The sequence below is a fragment of the Panthera pardus genome, unplaced genomic scaffold (genome assembly GCF_024362965.1).
Source record: "Panthera pardus isolate Hobbes unplaced genomic scaffold, ASM2436296v1 HiC_scaffold_12, whole genome shotgun sequence".
NCBI lineage: Eukaryota > Metazoa > Chordata > Mammalia > Carnivora > Felidae > Panthera > Panthera pardus.
The window spans coordinates 111,853,633-111,875,991 of record NW_026526677.1 but is presented as its reverse complement, the minus strand read 5'-3'; the positions used below and the strand labels follow the sequence as shown (position 1 = coordinate 111,875,991).

General features: G+C 42.0%; 1 protein-coding gene and 1 long non-coding RNA gene across 4 annotated transcripts in view; one reads left to right on the top strand and one right to left on the bottom strand.

Moving 5' to 3' along the window:
• LOC109258468 (uncharacterized) overlaps nucleotides 1–22,359 on the top strand; it is a 681,144-nt gene that overhangs the window by 502,517 nt on the left and 156,268 nt on the right. The window lies entirely within an intron of this gene.
• Nucleotides 4,970–22,157, bottom strand: LOC109258467 (caspase-1). 3 transcript variants are annotated; one of them, XM_019435282.2, is made up of 11 exons: nucleotides 22,024–22,156; nucleotides 21,159–21,425; nucleotides 18,806–18,868; nucleotides 16,844–17,098; nucleotides 13,294–13,403; nucleotides 12,284–12,457; nucleotides 10,939–11,176; nucleotides 10,259–10,423; nucleotides 8,735–8,844; nucleotides 7,152–7,255; nucleotides 4,970–5,422 (listed from the first exon to the last, which is right to left on the bottom strand). In XM_019435282.2, the coding sequence occupies exons 1-10, from the start codon at nucleotides 22,028–22,030 to the stop codon at nucleotides 7,157–7,159; spliced, it is 1,488 nt and encodes a 495-aa protein (XP_019290827.1). In that variant the 5' UTR covers nucleotides 22,031–22,156; the 3' UTR covers nucleotides 4,970–5,422; nucleotides 7,152–7,156. The 3 variants fall into 3 exon arrangements, with proteins under 3 accessions (XP_019290827.1, XP_019290828.1, XP_019290829.1); XM_019435283.2 differs by lacking the exon at nucleotides 10,259–10,423 and having other exon boundaries at nucleotides 22,024–22,157; XM_019435284.2 differs by lacking the exon at nucleotides 16,844–17,098 and having other exon boundaries at nucleotides 22,024–22,155.

The following is a 22,359-nucleotide window of genomic DNA, read 5'->3' as shown; positions in this document are numbered from 1 at the left end:
CACTCAACACTGTCTACAGTTTTCTATCTTAGAGTAAAAGTGGAAGGTCTTTTATAGCAATGGCACGTTATATAGTCTGGACATGGTGAATTCCTTGATCTCATGTCCTAACTTTCCACCACTCCTCTTTGTCTGTGGATTTCCAGCCATCATCTCCTTGCTCCTGCTCAAACACATCAAGCATGTTCCCTGTCTCAGCCCATTTCTCCTCGCTTTTCCCTCTGTCTGGAATGTTCTTCCTTCCTTCCCATGATGGGCTCCCTCTCTACATCACGTCTACTCTGCTGATAAACTGTGTATTTATTTAGTTTCTATATATTCTCTCCCTGTTCCCTGTTAAAGTACAAGCTCCATAAGGAGAGGAACTTTGTTTTGTTCTCCAGTGCCAAATGCCTGCCATATAGTCATTATTGGATATTTGTAGTTTTACTGAGTGAGTGGATATTTTATTGATTTTGTGCATTTTAAAAAGTCCTGCCCTTGGTTTATGCACCTTGTTTTTTTTATCATCTTTGAATTCACTTTTTAGTTTCATTTTTTAAAATTAATTTCTAGTTAGTTAACATACAGTGCAGTATTGGTTTCAGGTGGAGAAGTCAGTGATTCATCAACATACAGCACCCAGTGCTCATCACAAGTGCCCTCCTTTTTTTTTTTTTAATGTTTTTTTATTTATCTTGAGGGAGAGACAGAGAGCACAAGTAAGGGAAGGGCAGAGAGAGAGTGAGAGAGAGAATGCCAAACAGGTTCTGTCAGCACAGAGCCCCATGCCAGGCTCAAATTTATGAATTGGGAGATCATGACCTGAGCGGAAATGAAGAGTTGGATGTTCAGCCTACTGAGCCACCCAGATGCCCCAACAAGTGGCTTCCTAAATGCCCATCACCCATCTAGCCCATCCCCCACCTTCCATCAACCCTCAGCTTGTTCTCTTTTGTTAAGAGTCCTTTGTGTTAGGGGGTGACTCAGTGACTCAGTCGGTTGAGCATCTGACTTCGGCTCAGGTCATGATCTCACAGCTCGTGAGTTCAAGCCCTGTGTCAGGCTCTGTGCTGACAGCTCAGAGCCTGGAGCCTGCTTCAGATTCTGTGCCTCCCTCTCTCTCTGCCCCAACCCACTCGCATTCTGTGTCTGTCTCGAAAATAAACATTAAAAAAAATTTGTTTTAAGGAAAAAAAAAGAGTCTCTTGTGTTTGTTTCCTTCTCTTCTCTCTCCCCTCTTCCCATATGTTCATCTCTTGTTTCTTAAATTCCACATGAGTGAAATCATACAGTATTTGTCTCTCTCTGACTTATTTCACTTAGCATAATACATTCTAGCTCCATTCACATCGTTTCAAATGGCAAGATTTCATTCATTTTGATGGCTGAATAATATTCCAGTGTATACATATACTACATCTTCTTTATCCAATCATCAGTCAGTGGATATTTGGGCTCTTTCCATAACTTGGCTCTTGAACATAGTGCTGCTATAAACATTGGTGTGCATGTACCCTTTGAATCAGTATTCTTGTATTCTGTGTGTAAATGCCTAATGCAGTTGCTGGATCATAGGGTAGTTCTATTTTTTTTAACTTTTTGAGGAGTGTCCAGACTGTTTTCCAGAGTAGCTGCACCAGTTTGCATTCCCACCACAGTGCAAGAGGGTTCCCTTTCTCCACCTCCTCACCAGCATCCATTGTTTCTTGTGTTGTTAATTTTATCCATTCTAACAGGTGTGAGGTGGTATCTCGGTGTGGTCTTGATTTGTGTTTCCCTGATGATGAGTGATGTTGAGCATCATTTCATATGTATACTGGCCATCTGTAAGTCTTCTTTGGAAAAGTGTCTATTCATGTTTTCTGCCCATTTCTTACCTGGATCATGTATTTTTTGGGTGTTGAGTTTGATAAGTTCTATTTAGATTTTGGATACTAACCCTTTATCAGATATGTCATTTACAAATATGTTCTCCCACTTCACAGACAGCCTTGTAATTTTATTGATTGTTTCCTTTGCTATGAAGAAGCTTTTTATCTTGATGAAGTCCCAGTAGTTTATGTTTGTTTTTGTTTCCCTTCATAGAGTTATATATCATGTCTTGATTCACATTTAGGCAATCTCCATCCTTTTAAAACAAAATTGTTTTCTTAGCTATTCCTACTACTTCACCTTCCAAACAAAGTGTATAAATAACCTATTAAGTTCAATAAAATATGCTATTATGTTTTCTTTGTTGTTCTCTTGGGTTTATAGATTAATTTGGGTGGGAAATTGAAACCTTTATATTTTTTTGTCTTCTAATCAATGGGATTATATATCTCTCACAGTAGTTAAATCTTTTTTTTGTATATATATCACTCAGGGATTTTTTAAAATATATTTTTCCATATATGCCTTGTGACTATTTGTTTAGGATTATCTTCAAGTATCTTATGTTATTCTCTTCTTACTGCAAATAGAGGCTTTAAAAAAGCAAACACTTCCTGATTTTCTTTGGAATACAAGAATGCTGTTAAATTTTGTATACTGATTTGAACTCTTGCAAATCCAAGGAGTTTATTATTAATTGGAAGAGATTTTTAATGAATAAAATCATATTTTTCAAAAGCAGTAATGATTTTATTTCTTGTGTTCCATAGTTTTTACTTTTGGCTTAATCGGCTTGGAACGCTAGTGCAAAATTGATTAGATATCTTTTTTACTTGTATGTTATATGAAGATAATACTCAAATACTTCTGCATAAGAAGGCTACAGATTTTCTCATATTGTTTTTCCTCTATTTTTATTTTATTGGTAGGCTTTTTATTAAATATATGCGTTAGATTAAGGAATTGGTTTTCTTCCTGTTTTCTTAAGGTTTTAATTTTTAATCTTTTATTTATTTATTTTTTTATGTTTATTTTATTTTTGAGAGAGAGGGAGATGCAGTGTGAATGGAGGAGGGGCAGAGAGAGAGGGACAGAGAATCTGGAGTAGGCTCCAGGCTCTGAGCCATCAGCACAGAGCCCGATGAGGGGCTCAAACTCACAAACCTTGATATCATGACTTGAGCCAAAGTTGCTGCTCAACCAACTAAGCCACCCAGGTGCCCCTATTTTTTATTATAAACAATTTCTGAATACTACAGAATGCCTTTATAAACTTCTTAAAATTATTGCATCTACTTTTTCATCTTTTTTTGAGGAACGCTATCATAAATATGTCTGTTATTACACTGTCACCCCATTCTTAGTGTAAATACTAGTATCATTAAATACTAGTTAATAAGTATTAATATTATTTCAGTTATGGCTAGATTTTCTTTGCTAGCATGTTTTTTAGAATCTTTACATAAATTTAATGAAAAATCAGCTAATATTTTTCTAACTTTTCTTCTTCTGTAATTTTGTTTCAGTTTTGGAGAAGCCTTGTAAAACAACTTAAGAAGTGTACTTCTCTTTTTGATGTGGAAGTGTTTATTTAAAGTAGAGCTCATCAGTTTCTTAGAAGTTTTGTAAGACCTGTCTACAACGATTTGGGTCTATTAACCTTTTCTGCTGTTAGATATGACAAATAAAAATTAATTTCTTGAATTTTTATGGATCCATTCTGCTTACTTTATTGTGTATTAATTTACCTTTTCTGGAAAATTTTCCATATATTTCCTGTGTTATGTATGATATTCTCTGTTTTTTTTCTGTATATTTTTGTCTGTATTTATTGTACCTTTGTATTTCTGACACTGTCTTTGTGCTAATTCTGTTTTTTCATTTTCAGTCTTGCTGAATGTCTGTGATTTGATTCGTCCTGTTAAAGGGCCAGCGTTTGCTTTAATGACCTGCTCAGTCCTTTGTTTCCTTACCATTTTATTCGTGATTTCTTTTTAATCTTTATTATTTGCTTACTTCTTTTTATGTATTGGTTTACTATTCTTCTGACTTCTCAAGTTGAATGCTTCGTTCATATGTTTTTCTTCCTTGTTTTTTATGTGTTGTACATCTACACTTGTATATGTATATGAATTATGTATGTGCATTTATTGACTGATTGATTTATATATTTCAATTTTGAGTTGAGATGTGAGGCAGTCTTTCTGCTAGTGGATTTCTAATATTAACACTCAGTAGCCAGAGAATGAGGTGTATATAATATGTGTCTTTGGATGTTTGTGATGTGGCTCATGTTTCTACATAGGTAGGCCAAGTCCAGAAATAAAAACATCATTAATCTTTGTAACATTAGTTAACCCTTGCAATTCAAAATTCACTTAACCCCTGTGGTTCAGAATCCCTGCTATTCTAGTCTCTCCTTGCTTTGAAGAGGCAACACAGCACAATGGTTAATAATTCTGATTCCAGAGTGAGTCTGGGCACTCCTATCTTGTTGTGGCCACGTGCTGACTGTGACTTTGGACAAGTCAGTTAAGCTCTATGTTGTTTTGTTTCACTGTCTGTAAAACAGGGATGTTGATAATTACAGGGCTGTTGTTATGATTAAATTAGTTGCTTATATACAAAAATCCCTCACAATAATCAAAATCTTTACATTAATCCTGACATACAATTGATCTGTATAAATTTAACTATTATAGTTACATTTGATATCTAGAGCATCCTTTTATTTTTTTAAATTTAGTTCAGCCATGTGTTAAAATATCTGTCCAGCATTCTCTGTACGCATAGCAGAAGTGGTACATCTCCTTCCATAGTAGTTCTGATGGCCATGTTGCCCAAATTCCTCTACCAACATTCATCCCTCCAGAACTGTGGATGTTGTCTTTTCCATTACTAACACCCCCCTTTCACTTTACTGCCATTTATGCAATTATATTTGTATTTCTCTACAAATACACTGACTTTTTACCGTCTTGAATCAAAGCCCAACTGATCTCAATAGCCAAGAGCTTGCAAGGAATAAAATTTTTCTGAAATGTGGAACATGCAGAGTCTGAGGAAAACAATAACAAGAAAATTAACTTATGGGAAGAAAGATATATGGGATTAATTTGCTGAAATCATAATAGTTTACTGAGGAAAAAAAAATGAGCCCAACAGATCATGTTGATTAAGTAATGAATTAGAAAATTTGTTCTACATCATCATATAGATCCAGGGTTTGAGAGTGTACAAATGGGGAGCTAATTTACAGTGTTGGTCTCCAGATGGGCACCATCTCCTTTCACCTTGTACTGAGGGCCAAAGTCATGGCCAGCTGTCTTCACCCAGTGACATGCAGACACTATAGGAGTCATTAAGCTGGAAAACCCAGCTTGCTTCTTACACTTCATTTCCAACCAGCCACCATTTTAATTGAAATTGTATTCTCTTTTGGAGGATTTACAGGGCACAGTTTAGTTGTTTTCATTTTTATTGAGATACCAAACGTTAAATGAGTGTGTTGTGCTAGCTAAGGTACTTTTCCAAGTTGGTCAAGAAGGGCTGGACTGCCCATGATTGCCTGAAGGAGAGAAAAAGAACAGAAGGTCACGATAGTAATCCCCAGAGGCCTTTAGTCCATCCCTTATTATGATTCTTTTTTCATCCTCTTCTGGGTACTTTTTGCCACTTCCTTTGGTTTATATTTGTGACCCTTATAATCTGTCTGCTAAAAATACTCAGTGTGATCTTTGCCAAATCTGTTATGAAATTACATCATTTCTCTGTGCAAAGCACTTGAAATATTGTCCATCTCACTGGGCATAAAATATGTAAAACATTTACCATGTGACCACCAAGGTCCTTGTGATCAGGCTCCCCACTGCTTTTCTTAGGTTGTTTCAGCCATTTTCCCCAATCTCATCTGCCTCCAGTCTACCATCGTTTTGCAGTTCTTCAGACATGTTAATTGCATTTCTGCCTTAGGGTGTTTGTACTTGCTATTCCCTGAGCTAGGACACTTTTCCCCGTGCCCATGATACCACAAGGTTCCCTCCCCAGTCTGTCCATTCTTTGTTCTGATTTTACCATTTTATCACTTCAAAGAAACTTTGTCTGATTAATCTATAGATAGCACTGCAGCATCCACCTTCTTGTGTCTCTTTAGTCTCCTTTATCTTTCTTCTTAGCTCTTATCCCTCTCTGACATAGGATATATTTCCTTGTGTATTTAGAGTCTGTTTCCACTCCCTAGAGTATGAGCTTTCTCAGAGCAAAGACTCCATTTATTTTGCTTACTGGTAGGTTACAAGCAACTGGAACAGAACCCGGAACATAGTAACTGCTTGAGAAATGCATCACATCAATAATTCAATCCCCAAATGTGGTTCTACTGAACTAATTAGGCCTTAAAAGCTATTATACTGAGATATCTGTGCAATTATGGAACCAAATTGTCAGAAACCAGAGTATGGGTAAATATTTAAACTACTGAGATAAACGTTATGATAAAATATAATTTAAATTATGTGTCTGAGAGGGATACTAAGAATTGTTTATAATGTAGAATGATATAAAGCTGCTATGAGGGAGTAAAATAATTGTTGGGTCTAACCTTGATGTACCCATTCTAAAGTAGTTTGCCTAATAATAATAATAATAATAATAATAATATGTTGAGATGGGTGCTTGAAGGGGTTTTGATACTTGAGTAGTATTTGCAGATCTGAGACCACACTCTGAGTGTTCTGAGATCCACACTGTGAGAACAGCTGGAGAACCAGAGTTGGCCTCACCACAAGCTTTACAGTCCCGGATAGATTTCATACTATGTGATGATGATAGCTCAAAGTAGTGAGGGAGTGCATGCCCTCAGAGGACCAAAGTCCTGCTTTCTCCATGGTCAGCTCCTCTGTGTTCTGTGTTTTCAGGATCTGAGGCACTGTGTGGTGACTGAGCGTGAGGGAGGGGAGGGCAGGTAGAGAATGAGAGATGAGTATGAGTAATAATGGAAGCGTGAGCACATTTCTATGTTAATAGCTGCTACCGTGTGTCCTTCGTAGGTTATTACTTCCTGTCTTGCTTTGGCTTCTCTCACTGATTGACTGATGGATGGATGGATGGATTGTGGAGGTTGAGGTAGGGGCCAGATGCACATTAAGTACAGTAAAAAACAGCAACTGATCGCCAGACTACATCAACAAGGCACACTACTGTGACCGTCTCAGCTGTCAGCTGCCATGGGTCACTGGACCTCACCACCCGTATTACTCTCCCATTCACTTCACCTGCCAACAGCTCTTGATACTTACTATTTTCAATTGCCAGGGAAGAGATAGAAGTATCTTGTCATGGATAGTCGTTCAATGGTGGGCATCTGGGCTCTAACATTTGGTTTTTCAAATGACTGTTGTACCTAAAACCAAAAAGAGGTGCTAGGTGAGGCCTACCTCTTACGAATTCTCAGAAAAGATTTTCCACCTCGAGCCCGAAAATTCTGGGCATGCAGGGTGCTCCCAGGACTGATGAGGCTGGTCCCATGGATAGTCTAATTTCCTGCCACTGCTGCCTTCCCTCTTAAAAGTGACACCCTCTGTCACAATAGCTCTTTGTCTCACATACTTTATATCTAATCCAAGGCCTTTCAAACTTCCATTTCCTGTTTTCTGATCTATAGGTCTAATGACCAATTTTCCTTTGGGGTCTGTTCGTGAGAACTCGGTTTCGAGAATTCTCTACGTTCTACATCCACCAGGGCTAACTCCTCAATTTAATGAGACTCAAATCCCAGGATTTTGTTCTTAAGTCTGGAACAATGAACAACTTTCACATCCCCTCCACCAACCTGACCTGAAGTCTTTTGACACGGACTGATCAATGAGATCCTACTTAACCTAGATCGACTAGTGCTAGTCTTTTCCTAGAGATGCCCTTCAAAGTGCAGTGTATAAATCCTGTTTGTCAACTTGCTAAGTTCTTACACAGACCCTGACTCATGTCACACTGCAGTCTTCTCCAATTTACTAATGGTGTAGCCTTCTTTTTCCATAAGAGTGTACCTGTCCTCTGTGTTTTTGAATGGAAACACAACACACTTTTCCATGTTCTTAATACCAATCCCTTTCTCCCTAAAAGAGAGGGGAGGAGCATATATTTATTATTCATGCATTTATTCACTCAATGAATATTAATTCCTATGTGCCTGAATGTTGAGGTGTTTGGCAAATCCCTGCCTTCATTAAGGTCTCATTTGAGTGAGTGAATGCAGTTGAAAAAGAAACAAATAAACGCATACCCTGAAGGCATGCATGCTTGCGGGAGCTACAGAGGGAAATAAACTAGAAGAAGGAGGACCCAAGTATGTCCTGAGCTGGGGAAGGAATATCACGTCTTCCCTTCTGGACCACTCCATTCAAAGAACGTCTTCTCCTGTCTTCTCTTTCACATGTCCTCAGTCTTTGTCTTTACGGATCCTATCCCAGCAATCATCCCTCTTACAAGAGTGTAAATGCTCCACAGCCTTATGTCACATATGTCTCGTTCGCCCCCTTGTTGCCAGGATAGAACCCACCACCAAGTATGCCACCCAACCCTATTTATTTAATAAATTAAACAATGAAAATTAATCTAAATACCTCCCACTCTTTGAAATGTAAGAACTTAAATCCCATGAGAGACAAGCTTATATTTTCTATTATTGTTTAATATATTTTGATCTCCTGCTTCTACACATTGATATTTTTTTTCTGCATCAGGTTTTAAACACCTAGATGACAAAAACCAGGTGCCACTCTACTTGTGTTTGCCTGACATTTCTGCCACTGTCCCCTGAAAGGCAGATAATAACAAAGCCCTCCTAAGCAACACGTGACTAGAAGAGGAGAGACAAGCTTACCTTCCGAAATACTTCCTCCAGATGAGAGCACCATGAATACTTTTGGAAGCACGTGATGAGTTGTGTAATGAAGAGAGATCCCTTGTTCACGTCTCTCCAAGACACATGATCTAAGGAGACAGGAAGCGGTCACCCTTGGGCTGTGGCCTTCGCCCTTAGGTTGCTTACATTTGTTTCTAAAGCATAGCGTGGTAATTCTCTCGACATGTTGAGGAGAAGCACTTATAACCCTTTTCCACAGAGGGGAAACAAACCAACACACCAAAAGCTAGTAGAGATTGACCTAATGGGGCAGCTCATCAGAATTGTGGGAGATGGCACTGTATTGTTAGGACTGACTGACTTTTTATTACATGCCCTGTGTTCATCTGCTTGAGAGCTAACTGGAATTATCACATTTTAAAACAGAGGCAACAATAGAAGCTCAAATGGATTCAAGAATGTCCCCGTGTTTACACAGGTGGCTCTTCACAGATTTCATACTCTCCTTTCACAATATAGCAAATAAAATAGATGAACAGACCCAAAGGAAACTCTTGGAGGGGATCGATATGTTCATGGCATAGATTGTGGTGATGATTTCACAGATACATACTTATCTCCAAACTCATTACATCATATACACTATATATGCATAGTATTTTGTATGTCAATTATGATTCCATAAACGGGTTAAAAAAGATGAGGGGCGCCTGGGTGGCGCAGTCGGTTAAGCGTCCGACTTCAGCCAGGTCACGATCTCACGGTCCGTGAGTTCGAGCCCCGCGTCAGGCTCTGGGCTGATGGCTCAGAGCCTGGAGCCTGTTTCCGATTCTGTGTCTCCCTCTCTCTCTGTCCCTCCCCCGTTCATGCTCTGTCTCTCTCTGTCCCACAAATAAATAAAAAAACGTTGAAAAAAAAATTTAAAAAAAAAAAAAAAAGATGAAAAATAAAAATTTGCAAATTAAAAGCACTCAAATGTCAGGCTTCTTCAGGTAATTATGTTGAGCTCAAGAATTCTACACTGTTCTATTAGTAGGGTCTAATAAGCCCCCTAGTACCATTTTGTACTCCTCTAACAGGGCATCCAAATCCCTTGCTGGGGTGTGTGATGGCATACCGACAGAAAGTATCAAATGGGAAATACAGAGGCAAGGCTTGCCCTGGATCCCTGGAAAAGGGCAGCCAGTCCCAGGATCCATAAAAACTCTTCTCAAAATGTTGACTGGATTCAATAGAAAACTGAATCCATCATTTATGTTAAAATGGCTTATGGTCAGGGGGGTTCCTTCCATTAGGTTGTTTTAATGTTTGGTGTGCCTTTGACTATAAAGCATTGCACTTATAATAAAAGCACAATTTTAGAACGTATGGGGGATAAAAGAATCTTTATCCCCATAGAACAGACAAGACAAAACATAAAAGACATCAACCCTTAAAATTTGCTTCAGGTCATTGTTGCACAGAGCCTGTCTTGATTTTCTAGAATCACTCAGAGCTGGCCTCAGGCCCCCCAATCCCTGTCTGCAACAGAAGGACACGTACGTGGGGTTGAGGAGCAGAAAGCGATGAAGTCCTTCTCCACGTGGACCCTGTAAACGGCGTCGTCCTCTAGGTTGTCACCCACCTGTGAAAGGCTGCTACCCATCTGTGTAGTGCTGTCCATTGGGGCCGCTGGAGAGTCACTGACCAACAGTTCCCCCAAATTTTCTGTGGAGACATCGACTTGCTTCACACTGTACAGCTCCGAGTATGTCTGGTCCAATTACCCACCTCTTTCTTGTTAAATATTTATTCTAACCAGTTTCAGACACACACACACACACACACACACACCACTCTGCCTTTCTCTCGTGTTGTTGAGCAATGTGCCCACTAATGGTGAGAATGTCATAAAACTGGAAGAACCCATTTGCTAAGACCAACAAAGGAGTTAAAGCCTCACTTGCATCATTTCAGAGAGCAGACTTAGATTTTTCGCTAAATAATTTTTGTTTCCTTTTTATCCCCCCAAATGCCACTCCACAAAACCTAAAAGACCCTGGATTAAGTCAAGTAGAGATGTGTCAGTTGACAGGGCACATTCCCGTGCTACCAGCCCCCTAGGTGGACTCTCCTAATAGTTCAGTTTGGTTTCTGTGGCCTGAATTGGGTCTACAATCGTTTCCTCTAGAAAAAAAGTACACATCACAGTTCTCTGCAAACAGCTTCATCTCAGAACTCACCACCTCTGCAGGCCTGGACGATGATGACCTTGGGCTTGTCCTTTAGACTAAGGCAGTTGCGGTTGTTGAAAATCTGGAAGATGGTGTCATAAGCCAATACATCTGGGTCTCCTTCAGCACTGTACTTCGTCCCACAGATTCCACTCAGGATGCCATGAGACATGAACACCAGGAATGTGCTGTCTGAGGACTTGTGCTCTGGACGGGCAGCAAATGCCCTCAGCTCTGATTCCATGTCCTGAAAAAGACCTCCAAGTCTCACTTTGACAGGGACAAGCATTTCAATTAGCCTGACCTCCTACTCCTCATGCACAGTGTTAAGAAGCATCCGTGGCATTCCACGTGCTGTGCCTTCTCCTGGTGGCTGCCCCATCTTCCTATCATGGAGCATTGGGTGGAACTTTCTGCTCCTGAGGACACTATGTAAACCATCCTCTGGATACATGTTGCACTCGCCTCCCGTCCCTTATGTAGTTTTTCCTTTCCATCTCTGTCTTTTCTCTCATTACCTGATCAGAGTTTTGTGTCATAAAGGCATCACACAGCTTCCCTTGTAAAACCCATCCCACGGTGCTTAGAATGAAATTGAACCGTGGATGTACGAACACCCTCTCTCGCCCTGCCTCCTCCTCTCCTGGGCTGCGGTCACCATAGTCTTTCTGTGGTGCTCCTGTGCCAGCTTTCCCATTCCGTTCAGACTTGTCACTGGGAACGTATTTCATCCACGCCTTTCTGGACCTGTCTTGTTCCAAGCACTGGTGTGCCTCGTTCTCTGTTATCTCCTCAGAGAGGTTTCTCTCGACCACCCCGTCCAACGTTCTTGCTCCCCACTCACCAGTTTGCTCTCATGTTTCCTTTTCACTTGCTTTTGACTCTTTTCGCTCTTCTAGAGACACCCTGAAATTTTCTGTTTTGCTTACAGATTGATTATTCTCGCTAAGTGCACCTGGATTGTGGCAGGTGGGAGCTTCCTGTGTCATTCACAGACCTGTACCCAGTGCCAGGAATAACCCCTGGGACACAGTTGGGACTCAGTACATTCGTGGCAAGTACATTCTTGCTAAACGCTCGTTACTCTAGAGTTTTCTGGGCAGTGTTGGGGCCAAGTCCTAATCATCCCACTTTGGAACATGCCAATCACTTTGTTCATTTATGGAACTGACGACAGTTAGAGCTCAAAAGAGGCATAGATTTTACTTTCTCGTACTTCCATTTTATAAATACACACACACACACACACGGCTTAAGGTTGTCAAAACATTTGCCTAATATGGTAACACTAATGTGTTAGTAGCAGTATGAATGTTGAAGACGTACTTGTTTGGGGCAAGTTAGGGGTCCCTACCTTAGCAGTGAGTTCCTCCTTTACGTGCACACTATAGCCAAGGTCTGTAAGCAGCCTCCTCATCCCTGCAACGTCAAGGTCAGCCCCCTTCCTGAGAGAAAGATGATCGAACGTCGTATTGCATATGATGAGAGCCAGACGAGTACGATCCTTTCTCTCCTTTATTGGGTAGATCTGCCAGAAATGGATTTGCAGTGAGTTCAGTTTGTCTCCCTCTCCTTTGAAAGCCTCACCCACCAGTCCCTGTTACGTGCTAAGGGCTCATGTAGCTGTCCCAACCCCTGAACCAGAAGAACCTGCCTTCTTAACTCTTTACAGTGGATTGAGTTGACAATGGAAAGAATTACAAATTGGAAGTAAAATGATCTTTTAAGAGCCTGGAACAGGACCCAGTATATATCTGCGATGGTTACTCAGGAATCTCGAGGGCCCTTGAATACTTCCTACTGTCTCTTCCTCTCTCTTCTCTGCCCGGTCTCATCTTTCTTAGAATTCAAGATTCAGATCAATTTTTGTCAAAGCCGGGAGACACCTGCCAGTGGCCCCGGCTAAAAACGATTGCATCAGTGATCCTTTGCCTTTGGTAACATTATTATTCTGGTACTGGTTTTTGAAAACATAGCAACATACAGTGCTATGCAGGCTTCAATTATATTTTAAAAATATGCATTATATCTAGGATTTTCACTAGAATGCAAACAATTATTACTTGGCCATATTCTCTTATACATATTTTGCATCCATGACTACACCTAAAATTGTCATAAATCACAAATAGATACTAGAACAAATAGATGAACAAAGTGAGAAATGTATATTTTATCATGGGGTTGAAAGAGAATTAGAGTCTATGTGAGGCCCCATGATTTCCTCCTTGCCCAAAGCATCTATGGGTAAGATGACCACTGCCCCCACTCCCCAAACTTTGCAGGTAGTGCTTTAAGAAACCGTGTATTTCGTGAAAACAGTTGTTTCTCTCTTATTCTCTATTTCACGGACGAGCACAGCACCTCTTCAGCCCTCTGTTTACACAGTTTCACGAAGTTTTCACGAGGACAAAGCTTGAGAGCATCTACAGATTCTTCTGGCTCAGCCGGCCCAGGCATGTTATTCACGCTAGCTGCAGGATACATCACATGACATAAATTATGAGATCTGCCTTTGTGACCCAGTTACCACTTCAGAAACTGACAGAGAAGGGAAACTATGGGCAGAAGATTTTTTAACACGTAAGGGTTGTGACTATATCTAACCTCTAGTGTGAGGAGATGTATTTTGACTAGGAAAGAAGGGGGGGATTTTTAGTAGAGAAAGAAGATCCACCTGAAATTGCAATAGTAGATTCTGCTAATTCTGAAGAAAGCGCCTTGATGATTTGGGGTCAAATGGAGCCTTTCCACCTTCAGCAGAAACAGTTTGATTTTTCTAGTGGTTTTACTGTAGGGTCCTCACTCATCCAAGTAGACTTTCTATCGTCTCCGAGCAAGAACATATTGAGCTAATATTTATTGGAGGGCTAGCCATTAGAAATGTAATTGGGCCACCTGTGCAATTCAAAATTTTATAATGTCCATTTAAAAAAAAAAACTAAAAAGAAACAGATGACATTAATTAATATTAATTGGCATTAGTACTAACATTAGCACTACATTTTAACATGATATGTCCAAAATATCACCCTTTCGGCACGTGTTACCAGCGAGGAGTCAGGCACCCAAGCCAGGTATGGCTAGTGGCCGTCCTGTGGGACGGTGTGCAGTTTTGAGCCCGTTCTTTTTTCATGCAATACACCCCAGACACGTAATGGGATCTTGAAGTGTGTACCATCCAGCTGTCACTTGGCCCAGACTCTTGACCTTTCCAGAGGAGACAGGCTTCGGTGACTTGTCGCCAAGTTGTGAGGTCAGCTATGTAGAGGGTCACTGCTGTGTAGTAACTCTAGGGCTGTGTCCAGAGACTCTACTGTGCTCTGGTGACACTTGCCGCCAGGTTGCTGAGTAACTCGCGCTCAGTTTTCAACCAGGTTTAAAAATGTGAGGAAATCCCTCCTCCCTTGTGGAGAAGTTTGTCTCCGGCTCATCCTGACCCACTCCCTGGAGAAATGTAGTGCTCTCAGACCCCGCTTGGCCTCACTTGACGGAGATTGTGCAAGACACTTGGAAAGTCCAGAGCTCCCCGCACCCCAGAGAAAAGAGGAAGAAGAATTCATAAACAGAATTTAGAAGTTTGCCAAGAGCTATTTGAAAAGGAAGGATTTTGTCTATGAAATGGGTAAACCTTTGTGTTCACTTACATGAACGAAGAACACCTCTGATTTTCTTTTATTTAAATGAGAAAAGCAATGTTACCCTGTATAAAATTTTCAGTTGTTTATATTCTACACTTTTTTTTTCTATTTCACTCATTTGTTTCCATTAGTTTTTAAATAATATTTTTCTGATAAATGTCTTTCTAAATGCTAAAAACCTGGAGAGGCAGCAGATTACAAGTCTTTAAGGAAACCCAGCTTTCTGAATCTTTTTTGAACAGTGACACATGCTCTTCCTTTGTATTCTAGAAGATTCTGCCAGTGGGAGGACATATAGGGTCCTGGGATAGTCTCTGGTCAGAGTACGTTTTCTCATCAAAAGAGTTCTTGCTTTCCAGATTGTGTCCAGCTTTGGGGAACACTCTAACTTAACAAATGTTGGCTCCTAATGACCATTATGTATCTACAAATAGATACTGTGTTTGCAGATGAAACTGGGAATAGATAGGATTTCCATCTCATATTTAATGGTAAGGTTGGCATGGAGATGAATCCATTCAATACCACATAATAAATATTATAGTGCAGCCTGCTTCCCAAAGGGAGTTCTACTCACCTAGCAGCACAGTGGAAACAAATGAGAGAATTACGAGTTGAGATAAAAATTTCAATGTGTTTGTCTTATCTGTTACCTAATGAAATGCTCCAAGAACCCCTTAAACTGATACAAAAAGAGAGGGTCTGGTACCAGGTATGACAAAGCCATCCCTTTGGGAGGTAGGAACCCAAGTAGTTATTTTTTTGTAGGAATAACCAGTGTGTGGCACGTTAGCCTGCCCAAGTGTGAGCTTGTTACACGAAATGAACTAGTAGCTTGGATTCCTCCTCTCCCCACTCCCCTCAGTACCATGCTAGGAACCCTCAGAACCCTATCCATGTCCAGAAGTCTTGGCCAATGTCCAGAAGGCCTGGCCAAGGTCTTTATGTCCTACAGAAGGCCAGCTCGCCCAGCTTCCCCACCTGCCTGCATTCTGGGATCTCTCTGGAGGCTCCGTGTGCAGAGGGATCCCATGGAACCCCTGTGCCTGCCTCCCACCTGCCATGGATTCGGCTGACGGCCTGATGTATTTTCCATTTAATGTGCATTGTGATGCCTGGAGTTACTAAAATTATTTTGAAGCTCCCGTGACTTCAGTTTTGATTCCCATTTGCTGAATTATCTCTGATTTTTTTTAAATCCACATTGTCTCCATTCCATGTCAGATTTAAGGGAAAGTAATAAACCTGCCGAGGGTCCAATTTAAATATTAATGAGGACACGGCCCAGGCCACCACGTTGGACGTCCATCAGACGGGCGTGTGAGTCCTGCTGGTCAGGGGCGCCCCACCTCCAGAAAGGACTCTTTGAAAAAACTCATTTGCTATAGTGAAGTCTCTACAATTTCTGTTATCGTTTGTTAATTATTGTTTATTTTTTATTAGTATATTGATAAGCTCTGGTATGCAGGACTGAGAGTTCAGGTTAAACACTGTCGTAAATTAAGTGTGCCACTAGTGACCTTGGACCCGGCGAGATTTGGGCTCTAGTAATATAATTCAATGTAGATCAGAAGTTTTAAAATGTCCTAATAGATTGGACACGTTATAGGTGTTCTCCTGATCCTATTTTGTAACTTGCAGAAATGAGTGAGCCCTAGAAAGGTCTAAATATCAGAAGCAAAATCATAATTATGATAAGTAACATTTGTTGCCTGCACATTCTTCATTTGTTGTATTCATCCTGTATTAATTACGTGCCTGCTCTGTGGCTGGCACTCTGCTGAGAGCGATTACTCACTTGTGAAGAAAACACTTATGCTCTGGGTGAAGAGACTTGGTGGATTATAATCCTGTGTAATCAGAAGGGAACCCTGGAGAAGAGTGACTGTCTTAGCACAGAGGTTACCAAAATTGTCACCATTTCAGAGATGCTGAGACTGGTGCCCAGGGAGGGAAAGAAGCTTGAATGAAATCACAGAGTGTCTACAGTGACAGGACCTGGGTTCAAGGTCAAATATCCCTCACTGCAAAGTGTCCACAAGTACCTCTTTCTGAGAGCAACGTACATGTAAAGACTGGGCTTCTTAGCTCATTGGGGATTGGATCCCTGCCAGCAAAAGACAGGATGGCCTCCAAAAGGACAACGACAGGTTTAGTGAAAACCGCATTCTAGTAATGAAGGATGGCAAGATTATAGAGGACCCTGGAGGGGCTTTGGACGTGACTAGACTCCAGAAAATTTGAGATGCCCATTGTAAGTGACTTCAGTTTACCTTCTAAACTGGTAGAATGCTTGTCCATATTAAGGAAAGTTTGGACAATGGCTTGACCTGCCTCCTTGGGTTTCTGACGCACTGAGTTCAGAAAGACCCGGGGCTTGTCTCCAGGTTTGGCATCATGAAATTTTTTCTTTTCTGCTTCCTCCAATTTCAGGACATCTTTCTCCACCAAGTCTTGCAAAACGCCAGTAAGGAGCTCTTTGCCCACAGATTCCAAAATCTTAAATGGGTTTTTGTCGTGTTTGTCCTCTGTAGGAAATACAAAGACCCCTTCAACTATGGGCACAACTTAGAGTCTTGCTCTGTCTCTAGAAGGTTCTCCATTATGGGAAATAACCCTGAAAATGCCTTCTGACTATTTCACCATCTACCCCATAAACTACCTGTACTCTTGCACTGTACCTGTTGAGTTCTCTCAGCGCATCAAATTCACACTGGGCCCACGGGCTAGTATTTAATGGCTCATCACCACCTAAGATGAGGGGAGGGGCTTCTCATCTCTCCTCTTTGACACTGGGCCTAACGCTAACTTCCCAGCCACCTACTGCTTTTACATTTCTCTTTCTCACAGTGATGGTGATGGCCCATTTGTAATATCTGCTCCAAGGAAAGTCCATGCTGTTACCTACAGCTGTAAATTTGTTTCCACTAGAATTTACTATCTTTTCTTTCCTCTGTATGTAGTTTCCTTGGTAAAAGCACCATGTCTTTGAATCCACATCTCATTCCCACATCTTTGTGCTTCAGATACTGACAAACCTGCATATGCCTCCCGAATGTATAAATTAATGAATAAATGAGCGAATGCATCTAGAGTTCTAATGTTCTAAGATCTTGTCTCAAAAAGAATTCTTAATTGAAAATAATCTGATGACTCATCTTTCAGTATGGTAGATTAATTTGCTACTGTGTGGGATAGCGTTCTATCCCATCTTTGCCGAAAGGGGTAAATGTAGTGTCATTTCCATCCCAAAATTTTCGGCTAGCTTTAATCTGATGGTGGAAATTCCTAAATACCTATCTTTCATATTTCATGTACTTTCATAAGATCATTAAAAGCAGGAGCTTTGTTTGTCCTGTTCGTTACCTAGAGCAAGATCTCTGACACAATTGGCATCTGTCAAATATCTTTTTAATGACATGGTATACTAGCAATTGTGATGAAATGAGTCAGTAAAATAGTATTTTAACTAACATTTACTGCATGCATCCTGAGTCAGCTACTGTGATGGCATTGTACCTATGAAGAAGTGAGACACTTCCAAATTCCTCATAAAGCTTAAAGTCCAATGGGGGGACCTGGGGGAAGGATGGATTTATTTTTATTTTTTCCTTTCTTTCCTTTTTTTTTTTTTTAAAAGACAAGAAAAGTATAGTAAATGGCTGAAGAATCCTAGGCCACTATAGGAATAGGGGTTCTGAAAAAGAGTAGTAGAAATAAAAGCAGAGAGCAGGGTCTGGATTTGAGAGAGGAACCAGTAACCTTGGCCGCTTCTTGAGTGTCGGAAGTGAGGAGAAAGAAAGAACTGAAGATGATTTCAGGTTTCTGGTGTGAATGACTGGGTGACAGTGGTGTCATTAATCAGGACAGAGGAAACTGGAGGGGAAGCAGGGCGGGGGGAAGGATGACCAGTTAGGCTCGGGGCGCAGAGAGATAACAGCTGTCTGAGGGAGCCATGAGAGCATATTTCAGTAGGCACTAGAACAGGGGAGTGTGGTGTTCAAGTGGGTAATCAGGTTTGGGACACAGGTTTAGAACTTGTGAGCATAAACATGTTAGTAAAGCTACGGGGATGGCCTCTGCTAAAGCACATGGATTAAGAAAAGGAAAAGGCATCAGATCAGTTCATGAGAATTACCCATTGCCCTCTCACCCTGAGGTCATCCCATGAACCTGTATATAGTTAACATCAGGAAAGATGCAGTTCGATGTTCTTGCTTTGGAAATACCAGTACCTGGAAGAGGAGGAAACGCTACTTCAGAGTCCGTGGTGTTCTGAGAATTTCCAGATTGTGGGCCTGAGGAAAGATTAAGGACATTAAAATAGTCACTTCTCATGTCTCAGGAATCTTGGCCAATGTGATGGAGGCTCCCCTTTGAAAGTACCTCCTGCAGGCCTGTTCAAGATGCAACTAGCTGAGAACCACACCCACCACCGAGAAGCAAAAGCCTATACACCTTCGTGGCAGAACAGATGAGTCTCTGAACGTGGCTCTTTCTGCTTTCTACGATGAAAGACAGAATCAGATGTAGCATCAAGAGGTCTCTTACTTTATAAGTTTCACGGTGGCTCCTGGGGTGACCCCTACTGCCTACCAGGTGTGTGCAAGGAGTGTCTAATGCAGAGCCGGGCCGGGCTTTAGAGATACCTAAAAAGGACAGGCATCTTCTCGTGGACACTTAACTTTGCCAAGACGTACCACAGCAGAAAATCAGGACGAGGTGACCTCCTGGTCGCCCCTCAGTCAGTGTAAAGTCAGTTTCCCAAGTATCACAGAACAAGAGAGTGGCCAAGCCAGGCTATGAGTGCAAACCTGTCTTTGTTATCATGCATAGACTCTTAATCAAGTATGCCACATAGGGCACTGCACGATAACACAGGTGCCAGGATCCCTAACCACCACCTCAGTTGCAGTATTCGGTCGCATAAAATCACTCAACATATTAGTAAATCCTCTTCGGTAACTTTTTTGATTGTCAATTTTAAAGATAAGAATTTAATTGAAATTTGTTTAAGGTTTTATAAGGATCTCAGTAGAACAACACCCACCCGAGAAGCTTATTCCGAAAAGTTTAAGAATTGGCATAAGCTGACAATTGAGAAATACTCCCAACTCTTTTTTTCATGGTACCTATTGGAGACCAGATTTCCATCTACAAACGGTGGTCCATTTCCCTGCTGTGAATGGAGGACAGCTGCAGGGAACCCCATAAAACTTCAAGCCCAAGGTAGCACGCTTGGCTATCCCACCCATCTAGACTGCTGGAGTAAATTAACCATCAGTAACTTCAAGAGCATTTTCTGGAGGAGGCCTTTTATGGTAATAGAAAGTCGGTCTTCTTATGACCAAGAAATTTCTCTTAGAAGGATCTCTCCCATTAGAGTGCATCCGAAAATTACATCTAATTGTCATGTTCTATGGGCCTAAAAAGATTGGCAGAGAGATGAGGGAGAGACAAAGCCCTATACCCCTCACTGAGGAGGCACCATGGGACAACTTGAGAGGCACACCCCACACATGGGGAGTCACAATGGGTTATACAAGTGCCTCTAGGGTCCATGAACTGTGGATGGGAAGGAATGGGTCAAGGATGAAGGCTTTGGCTATTCTAAAAGTATTCTGGGCCCTTATTGTTATTTGTTGGTTGTGTCTAATTTGGGGGATATGTTAAATGAAAGAGTTACTGAAAGATAAATGAGAAGTTCATTACTCATTGGTAAATGCTTGCTGGGTCACTCAGCAGGCATAGGCTTCCCCCAAGCCCCAGGAGAAAGAGGCTTCTCATTTTCAAAGAACATCTTCTCTTTCTAAATGGCTTTGGCATGTGCAAGAGAGACCAGGGGCTGGACTCCCCTGGATCTCCTGTGTTTGCTGTGGGGAGGGACTAAGTGAGCACAGGAGGGGCTGCTCAGATGTCTGAGCCCAGGATTAGGCCCTCAGAAGGACTGGAGGTGGGGGTTTGGGGAGGCTCACAGAATGGTCTGCAGCCGGGTCCCACACTAGTGGACAGTCTTACTTCGAAGAAGGTGGGAGGGGGTAACTAGAAGACAGAGTCCACTTAAAATCTTCACTTTTCTGTAAGCGCTGAATTTATTCTCTGAGGGCTTCACCATCACCGAAATACATTTTATTCCTCCTGGAGAGCACAGTTTTGGAGAGGGGTTACAAAGTGAATTTGATTACAGACCTGAAGTTCTTATGTCACATGACTATGTTCCCTGGACTTTAACGAGAGAGAGAGAGAGAGAGAGAGACAGACAGAGAGAGAGAGACCTTGGCTGATTAAATGCCTTGCCAGGGTAGCTGGAGAATACAACATGAAACTTTTCAGGCTGCTCTCATGAACTTCAACAAATCAGCTGCCACATATTCCGGATGGGGAATGAGCTTCGATCCAAAGAAGGCTACTGAGGCCAGGAACAAAAAAGAAAGAGGAGACACAGAATAGAGCCACTGATAGAGAAATGGGGCCCCGAAGCCAGAAACCAGGAAGTTGTCCGCAAACTAACACGAGCAGGGAAGAAACCCAGTGTCAGGCACAGACACAGGGCCTACATGAACTTCGGTCTGAGTCATTGACTCTTACTTGAGGAGAGCCCCAGCGTCTCTGCAAGGTGGGTGTCTTCCTCACAGATGTGACAGATAACGATCTGGCACGCCCGTGGCCCTTTTCGCAGGACGCTGTCGATCAGCGCTCGGGCCTTATCCATAACTGTAGCGTTTTCACATTTCACTCTCTCCATCTCCTCCTGGTTCAGCACATTTTTCTCAAAGAGTTCATCCAGCAAGCCGTTGACCGTCCCCATGCTGACTGAGTTGATGAACTGCTTCCTCTTGCCCTTCAGATCCTTGTCTGGTAGGAGAACAAGGGTTCGTCAAGTCACAAAAACGGGCTGCCCGCCTCTCGTGTCAGCAGCAAGGGGTAGCCTACTTTGGGTTGAATCAGTAGGACGCCCCCTCCAAACAGTGCAGGAATCCTCCAGCCATGCACACCCGTCAGTGCTCCCTGGGCCTTGCCCGTACGTGCTCCCTGGACGGCCTGAAATCACACTGGCTCCCTCCCATTCCTATCTGGAAACCCGGCATGGTCCTGACATGCCCCGTGTTTACTCAACCCTGCACAGGAAGATAAAGAGGCAGCGCTCTGTTCTCCCATTCCCTGTGGTGCCCACCCCAGGCCCATCCCTCACCTTCTACCAGACTGTGGCCCTTCGAATTCAGTTAGGATTGCAAAACCACAGGATACCAGTAAAGCCCCAGCTCCCTTCTGGCCCTTGCCTTTCCTTTCTGCAGGCTGTGGAATTCTCTGGAACCCCTCTCCTTTCCCCCTGTGCCCTCCCCCCTGCCTCTGTGCCCTCGCCCTCAATTCTGATCACCTGAACATTCCTAGAAGTAAAAGCCAAAACTGTTTTTCCCCAAGAGCTGTCCTTTTAAGACAGTGCACGACTTACCGGCCATGGCTTTTTCCTGTCAGCCTCGGTGGTATGAAACCGAAAGCATTTTCCACCTTCCTTTTAGCAGGGTGTGTACATGTGTTGAGAAATAGCCACTGTTCACGCATTCGCATCCTGTTTTGTTTTCCTCCCCCCTCTGCTTCAAGAGACAGTCAGTTCTCTGAAACTTAGACTGCATCGGGGAGTGTATCTTCGGGAAATTTCTTTCACTTGCACTTGGAGAAGGTCGGAGTAGGAAGAGAGGGGGCTCAGAGAGCCAGGAACCAGTGGGAAAAGCTGTATACAGTGAAACTCACACAGTGCAGACTTGCCCATTCATTAGGAATCAGCAAG